The sequence below is a fragment of the Pimephales promelas genome, chromosome 15 (assembly GCF_988280905.1).
Source record: "Pimephales promelas chromosome 15, fPimPro1.hap1.1, whole genome shotgun sequence".
Classification (NCBI taxonomy): Eukaryota; Metazoa; Chordata; class Actinopteri; order Cypriniformes; family Leuciscidae; genus Pimephales; species Pimephales promelas.
Window position 1 is genome coordinate 19,013,831 of NC_142783.1, and position 22,622 is coordinate 19,036,452.

At 35.9% G+C, this 22,622-nt stretch overlaps 4 protein-coding genes across 9 annotated transcripts; 2 read left to right on the forward strand and 2 right to left on the reverse strand.

Moving 5' to 3' along the window:
• Nucleotides 1-234: 234 nt before the first annotated feature.
• On the forward strand, nucleotides 235-1,495 carry gnrh3 (gonadotropin-releasing hormone 3). The gene is made up of 4 exons (XM_039670635.2): nucleotides 235-390; nucleotides 737-881; nucleotides 1,058-1,132; nucleotides 1,234-1,495. Exons 2-4 carry the CDS (start codon nucleotides 744-746, stop codon nucleotides 1,303-1,305), a joined length of 285 nt encoding a protein of 94 aa, XP_039526569.1. The 5' UTR covers nucleotides 235-390; nucleotides 737-743; the 3' UTR covers nucleotides 1,306-1,495.
• Nucleotides 1,496-2,982: 1,487 nt separating this feature from the next.
• On the reverse strand, nucleotides 2,983-14,320 carry ebf3b (EBF transcription factor 3b). 6 transcript variants are annotated; one of them, XM_089120286.1, is made up of 16 exons: nucleotides 13,871-14,106; nucleotides 12,938-13,094; nucleotides 12,130-12,193; nucleotides 11,955-12,010; nucleotides 11,653-11,726; nucleotides 11,429-11,497; nucleotides 11,063-11,144; nucleotides 10,474-10,585; nucleotides 9,515-9,645; nucleotides 9,121-9,247; nucleotides 8,953-9,041; nucleotides 8,380-8,445; nucleotides 5,365-5,501; nucleotides 4,718-4,869; nucleotides 4,189-4,328; nucleotides 2,983-4,110 (listed from the first exon to the last, which is right to left on the reverse strand). In XM_089120286.1, the coding sequence occupies exons 1-16, from the start codon at nucleotides 13,942-13,944 to the stop codon at nucleotides 3,964-3,966; spliced, it is 1,677 nt and encodes a 558-aa protein (XP_088976412.1). In that variant the 5' UTR covers nucleotides 13,945-14,106; the 3' UTR covers nucleotides 2,983-3,963. The 6 variants fall into 6 exon arrangements, with proteins under 6 accessions (XP_088976412.1, XP_039526486.1, XP_039526477.1 ...); XM_039670518.2 differs by lacking the exons at nucleotides 2,983-4,110; nucleotides 4,189-4,328; nucleotides 4,718-4,869; nucleotides 5,365-5,501 and adding exons at nucleotides 6,107-7,032; nucleotides 7,308-7,384; nucleotides 7,643-7,900; nucleotides 7,979-8,126 and having other exon boundaries at nucleotides 13,871-14,320; XM_089120285.1 differs by lacking the exons at nucleotides 2,983-4,110; nucleotides 4,189-4,328; nucleotides 4,718-4,869; nucleotides 5,365-5,501 and adding exons at nucleotides 7,391-7,900; nucleotides 7,979-8,126 and having other exon boundaries at nucleotides 13,871-14,320.
• A 1,029-nt stretch (nucleotides 14,321-15,349) lies between these two features.
• Nucleotides 15,350-18,477, reverse strand: bnip4 (BCL2 interacting protein 4). Its single transcript, XM_039670506.2, has 5 exons — nucleotides 18,304-18,477; nucleotides 17,674-17,821; nucleotides 17,502-17,583; nucleotides 16,075-16,304; nucleotides 15,350-15,987 (listed from the first exon to the last, which is right to left on the reverse strand). Exons 1-5 carry the CDS (start codon nucleotides 18,344-18,346, stop codon nucleotides 15,942-15,944), a joined length of 549 nt encoding a protein of 182 aa, XP_039526440.1. The 5' UTR covers nucleotides 18,347-18,477; the 3' UTR covers nucleotides 15,350-15,941.
• Nucleotides 18,478-19,252: 775 nt separating this feature from the next.
• smndc1 (survival motor neuron domain containing 1) lies at nucleotides 19,253-22,568 on the forward strand. Its single transcript, XM_039670488.2, has 6 exons — nucleotides 19,253-19,418; nucleotides 19,905-20,024; nucleotides 20,250-20,392; nucleotides 20,514-20,672; nucleotides 21,660-21,813; nucleotides 21,916-22,568. Exons 2-6 carry the CDS (start codon nucleotides 19,905-19,907, stop codon nucleotides 22,051-22,053), a joined length of 714 nt encoding a protein of 237 aa, XP_039526422.1. The 5' UTR covers nucleotides 19,253-19,418; the 3' UTR covers nucleotides 22,054-22,568.
• The last annotated feature ends 54 nt before the right edge of the window (nucleotides 22,569-22,622 follow it).

The window sequence follows — 22,622 nt, forward strand, 5'->3', positions numbered from 1 at the left end:
ATTTAAAAACAATTCCAAGCAAATGCTTGATTGGCAGTCAGATGATTCAGAAAGTGTCTCTGACAGAGCCATACCTCTTTTGGCCTTTATATCTCATCTTTTCCCCTGTGTGTTGAACTGGCCATCAGAGTGTCTCTTTGGACCATTTAAACACATTATTTAATAAATCTTACACTTTAAACAGGTCCATTAGCCAGGGCCCCTTGACAGTTCTTTATCAATTTTGGAAATCCAGCCCCAGGTGTGCATTAGAGTGTGCATTAGCGAGAAACCTGCACCTGCCCCATGGTCGCAAGACTCCCAATGACGAAAGAGCATTGCAACTCATTTTAAGAGGACTGTATAAAGGAGACCAAGAACAACACATTTCATCTTAAACAAAGACAGCAGGTAAGACTTTAAAATTCTGTATCACTGTAAATATTTTCATGATTTTTGACATTTATATTTTGTCAAATGAATGTGGTTTAGATAACATAAAATTTGTTTCCATATCTCTTGTTTTTATTATTACTTTTACATCACTTTGGCCAACATAGGTTGATTTTAAAATGTGTTTTATAAATAAAATCTTATTTTTTTTATCAGTTTTAGTATGATTAATAAAATAGATTTATAAAACCATATATATATATATATATATATATACATATTGCTTTCAACAACTAAACAATTTTCATAAATTTTATGTTTACCTGAGAGTAGATTTTGCCTATATTAAATGTCTTTGTTTCAGTTTTAGCATGGAGTGGAAAGGAAGGGTGCTGGTCCAGTTGTTAATGCTAGTGTGTGTGTTGGAGGTTAGTCTTTGCCAGCACTGGTCATACGGTTGGCTTCCTGGCGGAAAGAGAAGTGTTGGTGAAGTGGAGGCAACATTCAGGGTGAGATTATCCTCTTGTCCTCTTCTGTCAGCTGTCATGTAAACTCTGTTCATCCAACTGGTCTTTTTTTATCATTAGTATATGGGAGACTGGGAGTGACACAGGGTGGACATCAAAAACTAAGAATATTAAAAGTATTGAGATGTGTGACTAGAGTAAAAATCTGTCTCTGTCAGATGATGGATGCTGGTGACACATTGCTGTCTATTCCTGCGGACACTCCGATGGAGCAGCTTTCACCTGTACATATTGTAAGAGCATGACTGTTCCTCTTTATTATGGGAAAACATCAGCAGCTTCATTTCCCAGTGTGAAACTGTATTTGATCAGTGATGATCTATTGTGATTACAGATGAATGAGGAGGATGCTGAAGGTTTGCCTCTGAAAAAACAGAGATTTCCCAACAGACGAGGAAGAATGTAAAAGCATAAAAAAACGAAGTTGAACCCTTGGAGCCAATGATAATACAATTTTGTTTTGTTTTTCCATGGGAACAACATGTTTTATCAAGTCCTGATGAAATATCCTTCTCATGGTTTTAATAAAAAGTCAAGCACTAGAGGTGCATATTTGTTCAAAATCAACCCTCGCTCATTTATTATTAGACATTAGGCTAAACGTGAGAGCTGAAGCAAGCAAGAGTAACACTAATTATTCAAACAACCAAATGATGCCAATGATGCCTCTTAAGACAAGATCACATTAGTTTTTTGTGGCGCAATGAAAGATTTATGAGGTACAACTATAGGCCTAAATATGTTTCTATCATAGTTAGAAAGTTATGCACATAACTTATTAGATAAAAAACATTATCCACCAAATGAGCTCATTCGATATATATATATTTTTTTTTTGCACATTTTTAGAAATGATGCGCATCTCAGCAAATGTATGGATCTCATTTCAGCAAACCTCTCTTTTGTTACACAGCATTATACATTCACATTTGACAGAAACAAACTGAAAATCTGAGAATCTCTGAGAATCAGGTGTCAAATGTGAGGGTTATAGTTGAGGTTGAGCAAAAAGCTGCTCATAAAGATTTAAAAAAAATAAAGAAAGTCTGAAGCATTTCTCTAAGTAACCCATGAATGATGTCCTGACACATTAACTGCTTTGAAGATTAAAACTCCAGCATGGGACTAATGCAGCACAGGGATCATATTGTAAATCACATTATTCTGTCAATCAAAAGAGAATCTTTATAGACTTAATCAGAGTTTATTCTCATTCTGAACCATTAATCCAGTTTGATCACGTCTTACCCTGACAAATGACTTACAGTAGACTAATTACACGGATACTCCCCTATGGTTTCCCTTGTTCAAGTGTATGGTGGTAATATAGTGTTAAATCTAAATGTAAAATCTTATACCTAACATGGATTTAACAGTTTTAACTCATTTGTTAGTATGTGGTCTTATCCTCAGCAGATTAGCTTTCCATCAAAAAAGCATCACCCAACATCGCTTCTTTTTACACCATGTTTCTATAAGTTTCATGCATTTTCCATGAGATCCATATCCCATAAGTTTGGTCTAAATGTTATTATACCATCAAAAAAGGTAAACATTTTTTTCTGCAATTAAATCACTTAATTTCCCCAAATTTAGCGTCAAAATTAGACTGGGTTTTAACAACACAAACAAAACAATTCTGGAAAACAAAACAAAAAAACTAATGATTAGAGTAAACTATAATGAATAGAAAATAAAACAGCACTTTTTTTATGATCATGCACTGAAAACAAGAAAATGAGTTTCAGACTCCTCATGGAAAATGCCACAGGAAATGAATACCGATATAGATTAAGACACACCTCTCAAACAGAGTCAAGAGTTATGATAACAGCTCCCACACTTCACTGAATGATTTGAAATTGCAGGGAAGGTTTGTGTTCACTGAGCACGATCCAACTGTTTTTCTGTCAGGCACAAATTGCTGTTCTGTAAGGTGGCATGGTGCCTTACGTGAAGACTTAGTGAGAGATCAGCACAGCTTGAGGCAGTGGATGCAGCACATGTCACATATGATCAAACACAATATAATGCAGTAACATTACTGACTGTGGATATCTCACCAGGGACGCGCTTCTTTTAACATCCTCCCATTAAAAAGGTCACAACTGTGTGTTTGACATCCAGAGGAATTAAGAACTCTTTTGAAATATGTGAAGTTTTATATGGCAAGCTAAACGGTGACCCTCAACCATTTGCAGTATGTATTTTAAAAGTTGTGGACTGAAATTAAATATGTAAAAGAATTTTTAAAAAGAACATTCAGAAGTTGGTAGAGGAAATCATTGATATTTGTTCTTGAGAAAATAATAGATTTTTCATAATAACACATTATGAAGGAACACAAAATAAAACTCACCACTGATAATAAAAAAAATACAAATGTCTGGTACATTTATCAGTTTGACAAAATAGATTTTGCCATCACAGGAATAAATTACATTTTTAATTATATTCAAATAAACAGTTTTTTTTTAAACTCTAATAATATTTCACAATATTACTGTTTTTTTGTTTTTTTTGATAAAATAAAAGTAGTCTTGGTTACCATAAAATACTTTTTTCAAAAACATTAAAAAATAATAATTTAGTTTTTAGCTTTTGGCCACCAGTAGTGTAGATAATTGATCCACCATTAATAAACATCTATATTTGCTTTACAGAGCTGTTTATTTCCAATAAAACTCTAGTTAGCATAACTTATATATGGATAACTTGCAGCAAGAATGTATGAATTTCGGGAATAAAACAAATATGCAACAATAATAATAAAAAAAGATTTGGCAATTTCTTTAAAAATAACTTTCTGTAATCCTTTGGATTAAACATCACATTTAACAATGTCAATAACACTGACAACCATAACAACTAATCAAACCATCTGCTCTCAAAAACACAACTCAAAACAGATTCCTCTAAAACTATGGACAATATATGGATTATATCAAAGAGTTTGTTCTCTCAATTGGTATATAATTTGTCCAAACAAACAGACTTCCTAAAAAAAAAAGATTGTGAACAAACTTGAGAAGCAGCATGAAAATTTTGGGGTCCATCCGATGGATTATTCACTCTGTAAAGCATTGAGCTCCAATGCTTTTTTCTCATGAGTGAGCAACCAAACTTTAATATCATCCCCCTTTCCTCCCATGTATGATCCACTGTCCCCTGAACTGCGCAGCACCCGGTGGCAAGGCACTATCAGTGGAATCTGAGAGAACAACAGAGAAAAAGATGCATCAGATGAGATAAATCAATCTCTCATGATGATCATGCCAACAAAACTCACAGGGTTTTTCTTCATGGCTGAGCCCACGGCTCGCACAGCATTTGGATTCCCAATCATTTCAGCAAGCTGCTTGTACGAGACCGTTTCCCCAAGCCCCACTTCCTTCAACAGAGTCCACAGCACATGTGCTTGAAAAGAATCTGCGAAATAGAGACAGGGAGGAAAGTAGTGAAAAACAGTGGCAGCTAAAGTCCTGAGTCAAGAGTCAAGCTGATCATAGTGGCGATGGTTCTACGATCTACTTAGGATTAAAGTGTTTTTGAGAAACGCAGCCCTGGTTAAGGTCTGGTTTCACAGACAGGGCTTAGATTAAACCATGATTAGACCTTAGTTCAATTAGGACAATTAAGTAGCTTTTATAAATGTGCATAGAACAAAAACATTACTGGTGTGCATATTGAGGAAAACCAAAGGCAAGTTACTTTTAGTTAAAACAGCTCAAACATGCATTTCAGTCTGGGACTAGGCTTAAGCTTTGTCTGTGAAACCAGCTTAAATAGGTCAGAGGTGACGTGTGTATGTGACTAACCTCTCTGCATTTGTGGATGGTGTATGGGAGGCAGAGGAAGAGTGCTGATGGACTCGGGTTTCATGAAGTAGCACTGAAGCCAGTCAACACAGCACTGTAACACAGGGCTCATTTCTGACTGGCAAACAGGGCGCACGCTACAACAGGATACACTTTAAAGTCATCAGAGACTTATTTTACATCTTGTGAAAAGGGCATTATACCAATTTAAATACAGAAAAAATCCATAAAAAAAAAATAATAACTGTTAATTTTGACATCACTTGTGACTTTAAGCTTTTAGTGCTTATGTGAACATCTTTAAAACCAAGCATATATTTAATTCACAAACCACATCCCCAAGGTTATTGGTATAATACTTCATCAATCGATACACCTATGGCAAGCAATAAATCACCACAGAATGTTGACCCATAAATCAGTTATTTTTCAGTTTTTAAAAAAACAGCACAAAGGGAATTTAAGAAGTATATGGCAAGGCAGGGGTTTAAAAACAGAAATGTACATCTTATAAATCGCTTAATTTGATGCAGTTTCTATTTCGAATAGCTTCATTGCTCCCTTTCCATAACTGCACTTTAAGGGTGATTTACATATTGTAATTGGGTGCTGCTGACTCAATTTGTGTGCATGTTTGTGAAATTTACCTCTCCTCCTTATCTGTTCCCAGTTTGATATCAATGGTGTGAACTCCCTTCTCACAGCCGCTCAGCAGGATTTCCCCCACTGGCGAGCAGAGAGTCACATCACTCAGCACACATTGACCGCTGCCAGTCATCGCAAACTGCAAACAGCCAGCAATCTGTTGTCAAAACGCCGACAAACACATACTAAAGTCACACAGTCCTGTTTTCAACGGCTCTGACACAGTCGTCATGGTCACAGACTCACACATCATCATAATCCCCCATCATGTGCACACAAAATACTTTTTGCGCACAGATAAAATGGTTAATATCACCGGCAGTTAATGCAACACGACATTATTTTATTGCAGTTGTGAGCAGTAAAATAATATATTACCATGAAGAGTACAGACGACAGTTTTTTGTTATCTCTGGAACATGCGGGAACATGACTGAAAAAATTCACTTCCTGCTGCTTAGAAAATGTACTAAGCGATTCAGGAGAACTGACCAATCACAGCACAGCATGTTTGTGCCCAGTTCTGTGATTGGACAAGATGCAGACCGCCGAGAGAAAAAAGGCAAAGAATTTTGAATCATACATCAACTCGTATTATTTCAAATAAATACTATTTTATACTTCTCATCTCATTTTGCACATAATTTCATAAAGGACAAGACAAATGTGTGTAATGTGAACAATTGACGTTGTGAAGGGTTTTGAATATCCTCAACAATGGATAATTGTGGTCAGTCACGACACAGTTATCACACAATTGTGTTGGTGTTTATGAGTGAGTCTCCTCTCTAACGCACAGGGAGGACACACTCAGATTTATGAGAGACAAACTCCATATTCAGCATTTGTTTTTATTTCTGATGCCTCCTCCTCACAGTAAAACTTGATGGTTGATGGAGGGCTTATCTGAGAATTCAGTGAAGTATGTTACAGAAAACAAGTAAAGCTGCCTCCCATAACAAAAAACAAATATAATAATTTAATGAGACATGAAGAATAGATTTGTCGAGAGAGGGGCCATGTGGAATCTGGGCTTCAATGAATCTTCATTAGAAAAGAACTATATTGTCATTGTTATAGTTAGTCCAGTGTTTCTATTTCCAGTGTTTTGACCATTTACTCCCCCCTTAAAATAGTTTATGAAGACAAAATGTTCTTGTAAAATCTAGGTTTAAGTGTAAATATAAATGTCTTATTTATTGGTACAGAATGATGGAAAAATATTTCCTCATACACTACCGTTAAGGTTGTGGACACACTTTGTTTTCCAACAAGGACAGCAAATGTACAAAATGTGACAGTAAAACACACCACTTGCTACACAAAAATATTAAGCAGCACAATAATTTTCAACACAGATAAAAAATAAATGTTTTGAGCACCAAATCAGCATTTTAGAATGATTACTGAAGGATTCATGTGACACTGATATGAAGACTGGAGTAAAATCACAGGAATAAAACATTTGCTTTATCACCAACCAACACGATTTAACAGTTTATTGCTTGAACAGAGAAAACATTCAAAATTCAAAATAGATATTGTTATACCACAAAGAGTCTGAGATTTTGGAGTCTGAGTTTGCTCAGACAGAAAGAGTCTGAGCAAACTCCTTCCCTTCTGAGTTTGCCCATGTGAGAGAACGACTGGTGTCACTAGTCCATGCAAGGCTGTAAAAGACAAACAGAAAATAGACATAAATCTGTCAAATGTTCACACTCCACAAATTTATATGTGTGTATGCACTTCACACTTTGCACTCCCTAAAGATGTGTGTGTGCGTGTGTGTGAGTTTGTATATGTATATATATATATATATATATATATAGATAGATATATAGATAGATATATATAAAGTAAATAAAGGGACAATGCAGTAAATAAAGGGACAATGTAGAGGTGGATGAGAAGAGCAGGAGAGAGGAGTTGTGTGTTGTGCTCTCACTGTGCAAATGGGAAGACTTGAATTTGCTGTTGAAGACTGCATCTTCAGAACTGGAGCAAATGCACTTTTTTGCTTCACTATAGAACCACAAGAAAGAGAAATAAGACAAGGAAGGATTAAATAAACATCTGAAACCACCAAAATAGATATTTGTGTCTTCAGGAGGGTAAATAATTGCTTATGATCATTACATATGCGATTTCAGTTTAATAATGTCATGAAAAGCAGAAGTAGAAAAGTAAACAAAATTCAAAAAGCAAAATTTGTTGAGATACATTTTGAACGTTTGGGGTTTGGGGTTCGACAGTTGATAGAAGAGAAAAACATGTTCTTACCGATGTAGTGTTGTGTGTCCTCTATGGGACTATCTATAAATGCTTGTGTGGCAGCGATGGAGAAGTTTGGCACAGAGGAAGTTTGGCGTCCGTGTGTTTGTGTGTGCCCGGCCATGGATGAGTGTGCGTTTGAGTGTGAGTGCCTTGGCATGTTGGAGTGAAGGTGCGAATGTGCGTGTGTGCATGTGTTGATATTAGTGAAATCAGGCTGTTGGGATGTGCTGACAAAGCCAGTGTTTGAACTCCGACTGAATCCCACTGAAAGAGACATTCATTTATTAAAACACTGTTGTGTGGCATATATGTACCATACTCACATGCACACATACTGCATACCTCGTTCTACATCAACCTCTGTGTTCGCAGTTAACTGTCCATTAAAAGAGTTTGCACCCATTATCCTGTGTGAATTTGTATGGGATGGGTTTCGTGGGCTCCCATGGAGTGCCTCTGCTATGTCGGATGCACGCTTCAGAATCATCTCCTATTGTCATGCACATAAGAAGTACAGAAATAACAACACTTCCCTCTCAGCAGCATAGATTTTAGTTTTTAAAAAGCCTTTAATTGCAGGGCTACAAAAGCAGATATTAAAAAATATGTTTTTAATATGCACCCAAAGTATTTTGATGCACTCTCTGACAATATTTTTTCTTATTACTAATCGAAATTGTCTTGGGCAGCAAGCCAGAGTAAAAAAAAAAAATGTAAATGTTGATAGCAAAAATGCTGTTCACCTGGTTGTTATGAGGCATTCCACAAAATGTCTCAATGAGATCAGCTGCTCTCTTCAGTAAGACCTCCTGTCAATCAAAAATAAAATAAAACAAAATAAATACAGCTATTTGTGTATTTCCAAGAGTCAAATATAACGGTGAGCACAGAATAATTTCTTCATTTGGAAATATCAGTTGGTGATCAGACTTAAAGGGATAGTTCACCCAAAAATGAAAATTCTGATTCTGTCCTCATTTACTCACCCTCAAGTTGTCCCAAACCTGTATACATTTCTTTGTTCTGCTAAACACAAAGGAATATATTTGAATAAATCTTTGAAACAAATCTCGGACCTCATTGACAATCAGTATTTTTTTAAACCTACTAGTCAATGGGGTCAAACAACTGTTTGGTTGCAAACATGCTTAGAAAAAAAAAAAAAAAAAAAAGTTTTGGGACAGCTTGAGGGAAACTCTCTTTCAATTTTAATTAAACACTTAAAGCAGAACCTAGAACAGTTTAAACAACAGAATTTGTGAAGAAATAAAATGTAAATTGAGAAATGGGAAGTCCACTTAGTATTTCTGGCTTACCTTTGGAAGTCTTTCCACATCACCAGGATAATGAGAAATGACCTTCTGCAGCCGCTGGAACCCGTAGTCAATGGTTGGCTCATTTAAAGCTTCAACAGAGGAACACATTTCTCAGTTAAACTCAAATGCATTTGCATTTTTTTATCCTCGCAAACTCATTATTCTCACCAGTGTAAACAAAACGTCCTGGAGGTCCCCTGCAGATCCGTTTGGATCTGTAGGACAGTGTAACTTCCACAACACCAGGGATGTGACGAGGTGGAGTCTGCACACGAATCGCATGTGGTGTGATGACCTGTCACAAAACAGAAAAAGTCATCGGGAAGTATAGCAGTTCTGATTAACTTCACTTCTCCATCAAATTAATCGGGAAAAATGTATTTCACACATTGCAAAGTTTGCAAAGATTTGTGGGAGATCTGTGGTGGCGGATGAATGGATTAAATTTGACTAAGGGGGAAAAAATGAACAACTGGAATGATGAGGCTAAAGATGAAACACACAATAAAATGTATTTATAATAATTCTTTGATTGACAACAGAGCTTGAGACTGTTCCTCACCTCGCTCCAGACCAGCGTCGTTCCGAAAACCACCTGTAGACCATCGAAGAACTGATCTCCAATAATAATCACTGAGGCTCCACCTGAGGTCCAACCTTCACTCGGACTGATGGCCTTGATGCAGGGGATCTCTGATACATTCATACACACATATTTTAGCTCAATACACTGAATAACAGTATTGCAACTTACAGCTACAGAGTGTAAATAATTGCAATTGTAAATAATTAAATAATTTTAAAAAAATGTAAAGGTGTATAAAAACAGACTTTTTAATATATATATATTTTTAGAGTCAGCATAAATGCAATCCAATAATTGGCCTTAACTATTCGAAACAATAGGCCTATATTAAACAACAAACACTAAACAAACCAAATATTTTGTAGCGTTTCTTCTAATATATTTAACTATACGAACAATGAACAAATAGTATGAACAATGAACAAATAGTCAGTAACTACACTGATTTGAATTGCATAGGTGTGGGTTTGATTCAGAACAGATTCCTTAGAGTAATTTGTCTCTAATTCGGACTACACAGGTTGTTCTATAAATGTTTTTGATTCACTAAAAGGGACGGACTCGTTAGAGTCATTCATTATGTAATCAAAATACATTGGTCACTGTGTATGTTTCTGAACTGGTGACTACACATGATCAGACTACACTTGTCACACCTTATGTGTCACGATGTCGCTTCAATAATGGTGTAGAGATGCCGCCGAGTAAGTTTTGCTATAATTAGAGTATTTTGGTACAATATAGTATGGAAGGCAAGTGCAGGAACTGTTAGCAAAACAAAACAAAAAACAGTTACCGGTGCTTAACTGTACTGATTAACTGAATATCCACTTTCACACACTCTCTTTCTCAATGATCCAGCACCAACACTGTTCTTTTGGTGTAATTTTGCTAAATTCTACAAAAAGTTGCAGATATGTTTGTGATTATTGTACCTTCAATTAACTCAAATCGTCTTCTGCCATGCTTAGAATTGTTATGGACAAATATGTTATCAGAAATGGCTAGAATGTGGCCCTTAACAGAGGCTGTGGTGGAGACCAGCACCTGCAATGCACAGTACATTTTAGTGTACTGCAGAAAATGTAGCACACAATAGAATATTTTGATGTTGAACAAGGATGGTTAAATACATTTCTTGCATTTTTTAATTCATTAAATTAATGCAAGCTACATTTATATTTTTTACCATTGTGGTTTTAATCTAAAGTGTGATCCATCTATATATTACATTTTAATTAAATTTATTGGTTACACTTTACAATAAGGTTTCATTTGTTAACAGCAACATTGAACTTACAATGAACAATACTTTTGATATGAAAACAATACTTTTCGTGTTAATCTTAACAATTATAAATAGATTTTTAAGATCAAAAGTATGTTAACATTAGTAAATGCACTGAACTAACATTTTTATTAGCTAACTCCAGTAACAAAAGTTTAAAAATGCAGTAAAAATATATTGCACATTGTTAGTTCATGTTATCAGACACATAAAGACACATAACTTTTTGTGTGTACCTGGAAACGACGTGTGTCTCGTGGGTTCCCTGCGTTCTTCAGGCAATTTTGATTACATTTGAGAAAAAATTTCAAGAAGAACCTAAATGTAAAGTAAAAAGAAAATGACATCATTTAGATGGCAACACTATTACCTTTCCTCTGCAAACATGAAGGTACAGTATAAGTGGATCCGGGAAAGGAGAAAAAGAGAATGATGTAGAGTACAAACTGTCTGTCTGATTTTATCCGCAAAGCTGAATCCTAGCTCATTAAATAATCAACTTTTTCTCTTCCCTCATTTTTCTCTTACACATATTACAGTATATAGCCTACATTTCATTATTACTCATTTAAAATGTTATAAAATGTAACAGATTGTCCTACCTGTCAATAATCACGGGGTCTGAAGGTGTTTCGTTCCTGTTTCCACAACTTTTCTTATCACAACATCGGCTGTAATATTCACAGATAAAGACACACAATTATCACTGCATCAACTTTTTAAAAAGTAACCTGCATTTTGCAATTATAGCAAACACACATTAAGTTTGGTTGCAGCATGCATGGGATTTTGTAAGTGTGTAATAGTGCAGATTGACAAAAGTTACCTGCACATTGTCTCATGAGTGAGAAGAACACGACGCATTTCAGGGTTTTTATCTTGACCTTCAAACATAATTGCCTGACATAGTAGAGGTAATGTATAGGCAAATGGCAGGTTAATGTTATGCATAATAAAATAAAATCTATCATGATAATATTTATGAGTATTTCAAATATCATCTTAGCTCTGTGAACAAAGCACGTTTAAAAAAAAAAAAAAAAACATTTAATCTTGACTGAAGCGAACTTTCAATGCTAAGATGCATACCACATTCTTGCATTTAATATGAAAGTGCCAAAATTGTACCTGTTTGGTCACAGAGTCTATCAAACGGATGTACAGATCTTGCTCAGTTCTGACACCTAAATAACAGGAGAATTAATAGCACAACATCAATAGAAAAACGACATACAAATGACAGTTCAAAGTAAGTTTATTTCTATAGTAATAGTAGACTATTTGTAATGCAGGCATAACTCACCATTGTTGTACAGTAACTGGAGTTTATAATGGATTCCATTGTTCGTTTTTTCACTATTTGGCTCCTAAATCAAACAGAAAAAAAATACATGCTTTGTCTTACATGGCATCAGAACTTCTAATCTAATCAAACCCAATAAACGCAATGTTTCATATATTCCACATTTTTCCTCAGGAACCCGATGTAAAATACTACAAGGTAAAAAAAAGAAAAGAAAAAAAAAAGAATGACATCTAGTCGAGAAGAATAGTAATAATATTCACATTAATCAGATATTCATTGTGTCTGAAATCGCCCCATATCAATATCACATTTTTTCTAAAACACAGTTCCAGTAGTGGGATTGAATGTAAGATTGAATAAGTGCACTCAAGAACGTCCACAATGGTTTCAGACACCCAAATGGCTGTTCCCTCAAACTTTTCCTGTTTCCTTTTAAATAAATAAATAAACATAAATACAAGCTGTGCTCTAAACCAATGACTAAATTCGCATTTAGAACACCAAACATTAAAAATGAAAATCAGTTTGATGTCATAATCCAATGTCAGATTGACTCTGTTGGGTTCTGACGTCAACCCAATTTGCAACCAAAATGCAACCCCTGCAACCAAAATCACCCCTTGACTGATGTTACTACTTTCTACTCAAGGACCTTGACAGAAATGTAGAGGAGAAAAAAGTACAATATTTGTCTTTCAAACGTGGTGAAGTTAAAATAAAAAGTTTCCAGAAAAAATAATACTCAGATACTCAAAAAGTGTACTCAAGTGAATGTACTTTGTTACTATCCACCTCTGCTCCTCACCTTATCCTTTTCAACAAAGTCCACAAAGGCAGTGTGCTCAGTCTCCACAGACTGACCTTGACTGTCATATAAAGCCAACACGAAGTGAAAGAAGTTTGACTTGCGCAGGTTGGCGGGCGGCTGCTTCTCGAAGTGTGCCCGGGCAAGATTAACACCTCTGTTGGAAAAAAAGAGCAACTAGTTATTTGTAGTTTAAAATTAAGTACCTGAGTGCTGCTGCCATTAAAGAAAATGATGTATAGCAAATTATGTATACTTTATATTAGGTGTTGTCTACTACTATGTACTTACATCAAAAAAATTGTTAGGTTAGGGTGCTTATTGTGTTGTTCATATTGTGTTGAAAAACACTTTTGCTGCTATTGAGGATACGGAAGGTTATGGACAGGTTTAGTTTAAGGGTAGGTTTAAGGGTGGGTTAAGCAAGGGTCAACAGTGTAATTATAGATGCCATTAATTACTGCTATAAATGACTTGAAGATATTTTTACATTTAAATAATATTTTTTTAAATAACAATTTGATACATTAAACATATTTTTAAAAATACATTTTTTTAGTAATTCCTGCATGTAATTATTTGTAATTACATTGAAAAGTGTCTTTTAAATTACATTTGTAATTACATTTGTAATCAATTGCAGTCAATACATGCATACCATAACCTGCACACCAAACCTGTCCCTAGCTATCCCACCTCATTAGCAGCAAAAGATCATGAACACAATGTCTTGAACACAAAATGTTTTAGGTATAATAGATACCTAATATAAAGTGGGACCGATTTTTTATTGAATGAAATAAAGTAGTAGCTTAATTCAAATGTTTCATGCACGAATGGTGTACGCTAGCTTTATCCATTTTACACATAAAAAAATGACATTAAAGTTGACTAGAATAAGAAATGGACAAAAGATAATGGGATGCACCTTACCTCTGAGCAGAAAGGTTACCCTCTGCCAGCCCGAGGAGAGCTGAGCCCAGAGCAGACCTGACCTCCTGCTTCATCACCCCCAGTCCACAGGCATGCAAGAGAAGGCAACAAAGTTCCTTCTCCCTCAGGACTGTCGTCTGTAGACAACCCAAACCGCATGAGTATATGGGTTGGTTAGGTCAGGTGTAATGATGTGTTGTATGGGCGTGGCTGTGACGCACAGAGTAAAACAGTCGCTGTAAAGCACTTTGGAAGTTGGAAACCGTGCAGCGCGCGCTGCTGCATGCCTGCATCCCTATCAATGATTGCGTGGAATGAGTTCTTTCATTCTTCACCTGCTGCTGATAATCATGGATTTATTTTTTATTTTTTTATTATTATTATGTGCCATTTAAAAATGTTTTATATGCCATTAAAAATCATCCATGTAGGGTAGCCTATTTAGGCTATCACTGTTTGTTTGCAATTGCATTAAACACTAAATATGAGCTAATTAAACCCTCCATAACTCAGATAGCCTATATTAAAAATGTACTTTTCAAGTATAAATACGTAATAAATCTTCAGAATGACTGACTAAATAATCCAAATACACATTCGAGATTTCGAACATCATGAGTTTAATAATAGTTTGATGCTGAAGAGTGACTCATTTTGTGCGAAATAACACAATTAATTTGTTTTTTAAAATATGATTTAAAAAAATATATTATTTAAAGAAATATAATAAACGTTCACACATAACTAAGGCATGAAACCTCATGCTATCATAATATCAAATTCCCCTCCAAAACAAAAATGCCATCTTTGGTTAAATAAGAATAAATAAGTGAAAAGGAAAACATTTAAAAAAAAAAAACAGCAATAGATGAGAATAGAAACGGTTAATATTCCCAAATTAAATTGAATCAAAAATAATTTAATCAAGGGTTGAAGTTATAGCTCTAAAAGGCCATTTCCAAATTTCGCTGTCACACAATTATATTCTGTAGGCCATGTCATTTCATAATTAAAATAGTTGTGATGGTTAGCAGTTTCTTCTTTAGTTACGTTTAATTATATATTTCAGATTGCATTGTTATGCTGGATATGTCGGCTACAGTTATCCATTTTTGGAGTACTTCAGTTAACGATATTTCATTAACGAAATACGGTTTGCTTAAAATTGAAACCGATGTTGCCAATAGTCATATAATTGTCAGACAGTCACTGATGGTTGTTTGAATGAATTACGTTTGTTTGGTACATTTTATAGAAAGCTATTCCAAACTAGAATCAAGCAGACTGAAAGTCACAGAAAAAAACAGGATCATACCGCCACCTGCTGTCCCAGGAATGCCAGTACAAAATACAAAACGATTCTTTTGTTTGGCAGCAAGTTTAACAGTTAATGTTCTGTAAAAAATAAATGTTTTTTTGTGCTGTACCTTAAAATGTTTGCTTATACCACCACCGAGTAAAACATAAAAGCTCACTGAATATTGATAACAAATTAAGTATTTTTTATTTACCTGGTATGATGGAATCTTTGTAAGTATTTTTAAACAAATTTGAAGATAATTATAATTTTTGCAGTAGTTTATTATTTTTTCATAGCATGTCACACTCAAATATATGTCAGAATATGCATTTATATGGCTCTGAATTTTCTCTCAAACATACATTTGCATTATTAAAAAATAATGATTCGGAATGCTGTCAAAAAAGCAGGTCAGCTGAAGGACTACAATTTGACCTGGTAAGTAAAACAATAGTCAAAAAAACAAATATTTTTAATTTCAAGCAAAAATCAGAAATCTATTAGACATATTTCCTGATATCCATACACAACTGGATTCATCTTTATTAATTCTGTGCCAAAATCCCACAGGAGAACCAAAGAAGAAAAAAAAAACAATGCTGAGAGTTTTTGTCTCTAATCTTATTTTCACAGTGTCCTCTTACTTACATAGTACTGCATTTCTTCAGGAGAAAAACAAAAGTGTTCCAGCAAATGGCTGTAGGGATTTTCTAGAGACTATCCCAGAGTGACACTGACACACAACATACACACGCATTCATCTGCTATGACTCAGATAACAGAGCATTGAGTGGAAAGTTGCCGTCCAATACAGATCCTGCAGAGAGAGATTAAAAACAGTCAAACAGTGAACAAAAGAGCAGCAAGCAAAAAGTCAGACTTCGTACATTCATAAGTGTCTTACCCCAACCCAAGCATAAGGATGTGTGTCAAAACTAGAGAGGGTAACAGTAACTTCAGCAAGTTTGTGTTCGTTTCTTTGTCGTTTTTGCCTGAGTTTCTGCCGTACAATCTGTTCCGCTTTGGCCGTTTAATAATCAGTGCTGGTGGTGGTACATTCTCTGGCCGGCTGGACCAGTCACAGATTCTTGCGACAGTCTCAACTTCCTGTTTGCTCTCTGATACAACCTCCCCCTGGGGGTGAAAGAGCAGGTGAAAGATCTTTGGCAATTTCACTACCACTGATGTCTAGTCTAGTCATTTAAGCAAGTCTGTAATGCAGTTAAAACATAGAATGTTTATAGTGGTGCTACAAGAATCAGCATACATGTCGGTTAAATTCGATCTCCATATGCCCATATTGCAACGAGGTCTGGTTGTGAGACCTCTAATAAACCTGCATGTATAGTATACATCATATTGGAATCTTATTGAAAAATAGAGGGTGCTCCAAAAACAAAATCATGATTTTACATGTATGGCAGGTTGGGTGACCACCAAACAAAGCAAATGTGGGACGATTATAAGTCATACCCTGAAACATATAATGTCTAACTTAATAAAAACATTTGTATTTTTCCTTTCAGCTAATCAAAATTCTTTGTTCTTTAGTCCCTTCCAGATAAAAATCAGTATTTTACATGTCATTTAAATTCAACCTCACTGAGCCTAAAGGCAGCGGGCATCATGTTGATAACTATTTTAAAAACCGTTCTGACCAAGTCCAACAAAAAAAATAATGAACAAATAAAACATAAAACAACATGAAATTTGATAGACAGTCGTATATATTAAGAATATATTAAAAACCAAACCAAAAACTTTCATATTTTTTAGAAAGGATGTGATTTAAAACAACCACAGCAGGCAACAGGTTAAACAACAACAAAAATTTCAATTGACCGAATTATCCATTTGTTTTCTGACAGGGAACACATGGAACGAATCACCGGTCCACATTTTGATTGATCGCTGTCACAACCTACTAGTGACTGTGTTTACTCCTTTCATTTCAACCATTGGATAGGATATAAAACACGGCTGTTGTATTTGTACTTAATATTCTGCGCTGCAAAAAGAATAAATAAAATGCTTTCTTAAAAAGGCAAAAGAACGCATGCATGTTTTCTTAATATGATAATTAAAAACCAATAGACTGATGAAAACGTGGGACATTTCCTCAATATGCGACGTGCAGGACAAGGGGTGAAAATGCTGTGCGGTACAACGCAAAGTGGGACGGGTGGTCACCCTAATGGCAGGGGATGATAAGTAATTAATGCAAAATTTGTACCACTTAAAAACACTGTTCCTGACTATAAGGTTTGTGATTTTTTTTTAAAATATATCTTATTAAAAGCAAGCTTATGCAATAAAGTCATTTTATTTTACCTGTGGATTGGCGTGTGTTGATGGAGGCTGTGTGTTGAAGGAGGCTGCACTGATAAGTGGAGGTGTCTGGACATGTCGAGGACTGGGAGCAAATAAATAACAGCCACTGTGGTTAGAATAATCATACAAGTCCTTGTCTTGCTGTACACAAATCTCTTGAAGTGGTTTGTACCTGCTGCAGTGAGAGCTTGTCCGTGAACTGCTGCTGGATTCCCGCTGTGCTTCCAGAAGCATTTTCTCAAGGTCTGTGATATCAGACAGGGATGGTATGTCCTCACTGTGTTCACTACATGAATCAAAGTGGAGCTCCACCCATGAGTCTGGAGGAGAAAAGTACATCAATGTATTTAGAAATGATTACTGAAAGCAGTTTCTTCTTTTTAGAAGTGCTGAATGTTTGCTTTGGTCTTTCTTAACACTCATGTTTTACTACACTTGATCTAACAGAAACCGAATCAAAAAGGGTTCAAACTTCAAATATGTAACCATGAACATTTTAGGATGTTAGTAAATGTTAGTAAATTGGGTCATTGTAAATGCCTCTTGTCCGTTACCAAATATTTGTACTAACAAAAATAGAACAAATGTTTGTTTTAGCAAACAAGTAACTTAGTTGCTGACTTGGCAGTATGATAGGATTTGTACACAAATCATTGTCTGTAATCTCCGCATTGTACAGTTTTATAAAAGAAAACTGTTACTTTTACTGTTATTATTAATAATCGTATTGTTTTCATTAGCTGTCGATGTAACTTAGGTAGCTGCTACGTTGTTTAAGAGCGAGCCAAATTGTACAACTTACCGTGCAGACTTTCCTCCTGAGTTATAAGTTTTTGCCTTGACATTGCTGTTCCTTGTAATTTTGCTTCTAAATGTCTGTGTCCAAACTTTGTTTGTTTGTTTGTTTCTGGACCAAAATATAAAGGTTGCTCGCCCTTTGAAGCATATGGGAAAACACTGACGAAAACGCTGAGATGGTCCTCACTGCGGAACATGAAATCCATGGGGAGGAGTCGGATCCAGATCCAACTCCTCCCACCTTACATACACCTAAACCTAACCAACTCCGCCCCCTGATCCCTAAACCCACCCCTAATCCCTAAACCCAACCCTAATCTTACCCATCTCCACCCCTTGGATCGTGATCCGACTCCTCCCCGTGGATCTTATGTTCTGCATTGAGGTGCTACTGAAAACGCTCTTGGAAAACACTGACGAAATCTTTTGTTTACAGACAGACACCGCGCTCTGATTGGTCAGACGTTAGACCAATCATCTCATTCTCAACCTACGTGAGTCGAGCGATAAACTACAAGAAAATATACTGATTTCTGTTTAGTTTACTGATATAATAAAAGTTTTCTTTTTGGTAACTGATGTAGGCTACTAATGCACACAAGACTAGTCAAATGAATACTATTACTATGATGAAGCAGTCCCCCACCCACCCAGAGTCCCCCATTCTCAGACCCCTCGTTTTTCGAGACAGAGCCTCTGTAATGCTTTTCCACTACAATGAAAATTTGAAATTTTAGAATTTAGAATTTAAACATATCCATAATAAGACATAGTATATAGAGTGACAACTGATATTTACCTACATTTTATGCAAGTAGTCTTTTCAGAAGTGTTGATTTTACTATGTTTCCCATAGACAGTAAAACACCTTTCCTTATCTGCCACCGTGTATATGTCTATGATCTGCCACAGGATGGCGCGACAACATCGCGACAACAGTTTTATCACGCGAGACTTTGGCGTCACATCCGGGAAAAGGTCGAAAAAAACGATACCACGAAGAGATACAAACGTAGAAAGAACGGCCGTCTTTTTCACGGAAATACAATCGTACATGGGACACCTAACACATTAATTAAACGCTTTTTCATATAATTGTTCTATTGGGAATATTTAAAGGTAAGACGCATGGTAAAGGATGATTTGAGTGTACTGTGTTTATAGATGTAAACATGTCTTCTGCCGAGCGTGCGGCCTTGCGTTCTATTTGTGACTACACATCGCTTTTGTATCGTTTAACTGAATTAAGACAAGGCGTTGTGAGACATAGTGTGAATTAATACTAATATTGGATTAACATTGTAAGCATTTATAATTAAAACGATCAAATTGATCAATATATTTGCATCCTTAAATGGGATAAGTTGGAAAATGACAAAATATTTCACGAATTAACATGCCAATATGTTGAAAAAAATTCATTATATTTGAGAAGTTAACATTGTTGTAAATCTAAGGGAGTAGTTCAAAAAATGGTCGGATTCAGATAACAAATAGTTGAGATTCCTGTTCTAGAGAACATACATTTGATGTTTATATTATGTAAAGCAAAGGTGGGTGTGTTTTTCATTATTTTATTGAAAGGTGTGTCATTTAATTTTTCAGATGTCTGAAGAGTTGGTAAAGCAGTTGAGCAATTATAAAGCTCAGCTGCAGCAGGTGGAGGCGGCACTCTCTACAGATCCAGACAATGAAGATCTGCGCAAACTCCAGAAGGATCTCCAGGTTTGGGACACAGTTATCTTCTGCTTGTTTTTTTTTTTTTTTTTTTTTTTTAGAATTTGTTTTCACTGATGAGGCTTTTATTATGAGTCTTTATTCGGTCTGCCATGTTTCTCAGGGGTCCAGTCAAGGTTTTTGTCACGTAGGTTGACGCTTGGCAGCCTCTGACAAGAAAGTGCCTTTATGCAAGTATGTTCACCAAAACATTACTGTTATGTGTCACTATAGGAGGTGATTGAGTTGACTAAAGACCTGTTGACATCACAGCCTGTGGAGGGTACGACCAGTACAAAAAGCTCAGAGACAATCGCTCCCACTCACAGCTGGAGGGTCGGAGACCATTGCATGGCCACCTGGAGCCAGGACGGACAGTGAGTATCACACACCAACACAGTGCTGGGAGGTATATAGGGATTGTGTTCGGCTACATTTGGAAGAGGGATTCGTGTATATATCCGTACTCACCTGCTTACAGTGCTGTGTGATTGGCAGGTTGTATGAGGCGGAAATTGAAGAGATTGACAGCGAGAATGGCACTGCAGCCATCACCTTCGCTGGCTACGGTAACGCAGAGGTGTTGCCACTTCATGTGCTCAAAGAAGTGGAGGAGGGCAGGAGCAGGGAAGAGAAAGACGGAAAGCCTAAATCTAAGTAAGTAGACATGCACTTAAGTTTTAGATCTGTTTTAATATAGGGCCTATTTACACCTGGGCACTCCATGAGTTTTTACTTTTCCGATTTGTTAATCTAATTTGTTCAGAGGTGTAAAGTCCAGGGGTGAGAAGGTAAAAGTCCTGCCATATGTTTATTCCACCCCTGAACTCGGATGATTTCATTAATTAGTTCTATCTCCTGGCTGAAAAACTGTGCTAATTAGCAAATCCAGGTGACTGGAACAAAATACTGAGGAGGACTTTTACTTTCTGAACCTGGACTTTGCACCTCTGGATTTAACACTTTTTACATTTGGCCTCGTAAATCTGTCTCTGCAAAACGAATATAAATCCGATCTTATATTCCCACTCTATATGGAAATTTAACGGAGATCACGTCAACTAAAGCAACATATATGAGCTGCATTTTATTTATCATCAGCTAATTTCAAGATCAGGCCGCAATAGGAGAGAGAGTGGCATCAGCACTGGTAAGATAGTCTCACTTTTAATGAAGATGATTGTTTGTTGAGCGTCTGCGACTTACTTTTATATATTGATTATATTGCTATAAAATGTCATATAGCCTATAACACGCTCTCTCACGTTTATTTATTTATTTTTTTTTATCATTTTGGGAGGAGTAAAATTAACACGTGGTTTCTATAACCAGGTGCATTTACACTCCAGTTTAGTTTAGAATGCGTCTCAAACCACTTCCTGAAGGATTTAAATCCGTCTCAAGAGCGTTTCTGAGGGCATTTACACCTGGTCTTTTCAGAGAAAATGCATGAAGTGACCAGGTGTAAACAGGCGTAAAAGTTGTAAAATGAGCACAGTTGTTAACTTCAATTTTAAAATGTGTATATTTAAAATATTCCTATTAACTGAATTGTACATATATGTAAATCTAAATAATTTTTACACACATGTGCATATATAATTTATCTTTTACAAATCTTTCTTTTTGTGTGTTTTCTCTTAGAAAAGAGCTGCTGGCAGAACAGAGGGAATATAAGAAGAAAAAAGCCCAGAAGAAGGTGCTGCGCATGAAAGAGCTGGAGCAAGAGAGAGAAGTTCAGAAGTCCAAGTGGCAGCAGTTTAACAATAAAGCCTATTCAAAAAATAAGAAAGGACAGGTGTGTATTTAAGAATTAAGCCTGATTAACTTTGCAGTGTTCTCTTAAATGCGGTTGTTTTTTTAAAACCCTGTTACATTGTTGTATGATCTTCCTCTGCAGGTGAAGAGGAGTATATTTGCATCTCCAGAGAGTGTGAATGGAAAGGTCGGCGTCGGCACGTGTGGTATCGCAGATAAACCCATGACCCAGTACAATGACACTTCAAAGTATAATGTCAGGCACCTAATGCCCCAGTGATCTCCCTCGTGTCTGTGACCATCTGTAATTATCCACCATAAAAAATTAAACGAACTGAAACCCACTTAGAAGTCATAAACAAATCCGATTGGACATGATATGATTATGGTAACACATTTCCCCCTTGTTTTATTTGCAGTAATAGTGGGTACTTAGTCTGGATGTTGGAGCTGTTCTGTACTGAACAAGTCTCTGGATGTTGAATAGTCCTCAGTGATGGACAGCTCCGGGTTAGTTTTACTGGTTCTCCTCACGCCCTCAGGTCGAGTCTCTGCACGAGCTGCTGAGGATGGAAACTGCTCTATAGTTTTTATGATGTATTGAACAAATGTAAATGGAAAGCTCTAGCTGCCCTCATACACATTTGAATGGTGTTGTTGAACAGATTAACAGATTGTTTTGCTGTCTTCACCTCTGTGTCTAATAAGCATTCTACTGCAGTCCATTTGTTGTTACATTTGCTTTTCAGTTTTGTATATTTACATATTTGAGAGGAATAAACATTGATTTCTTGACATTCTTAAAATAATTTGTGGTTTATTTTAGTTAATTTGACTTTTTTTTTCTTC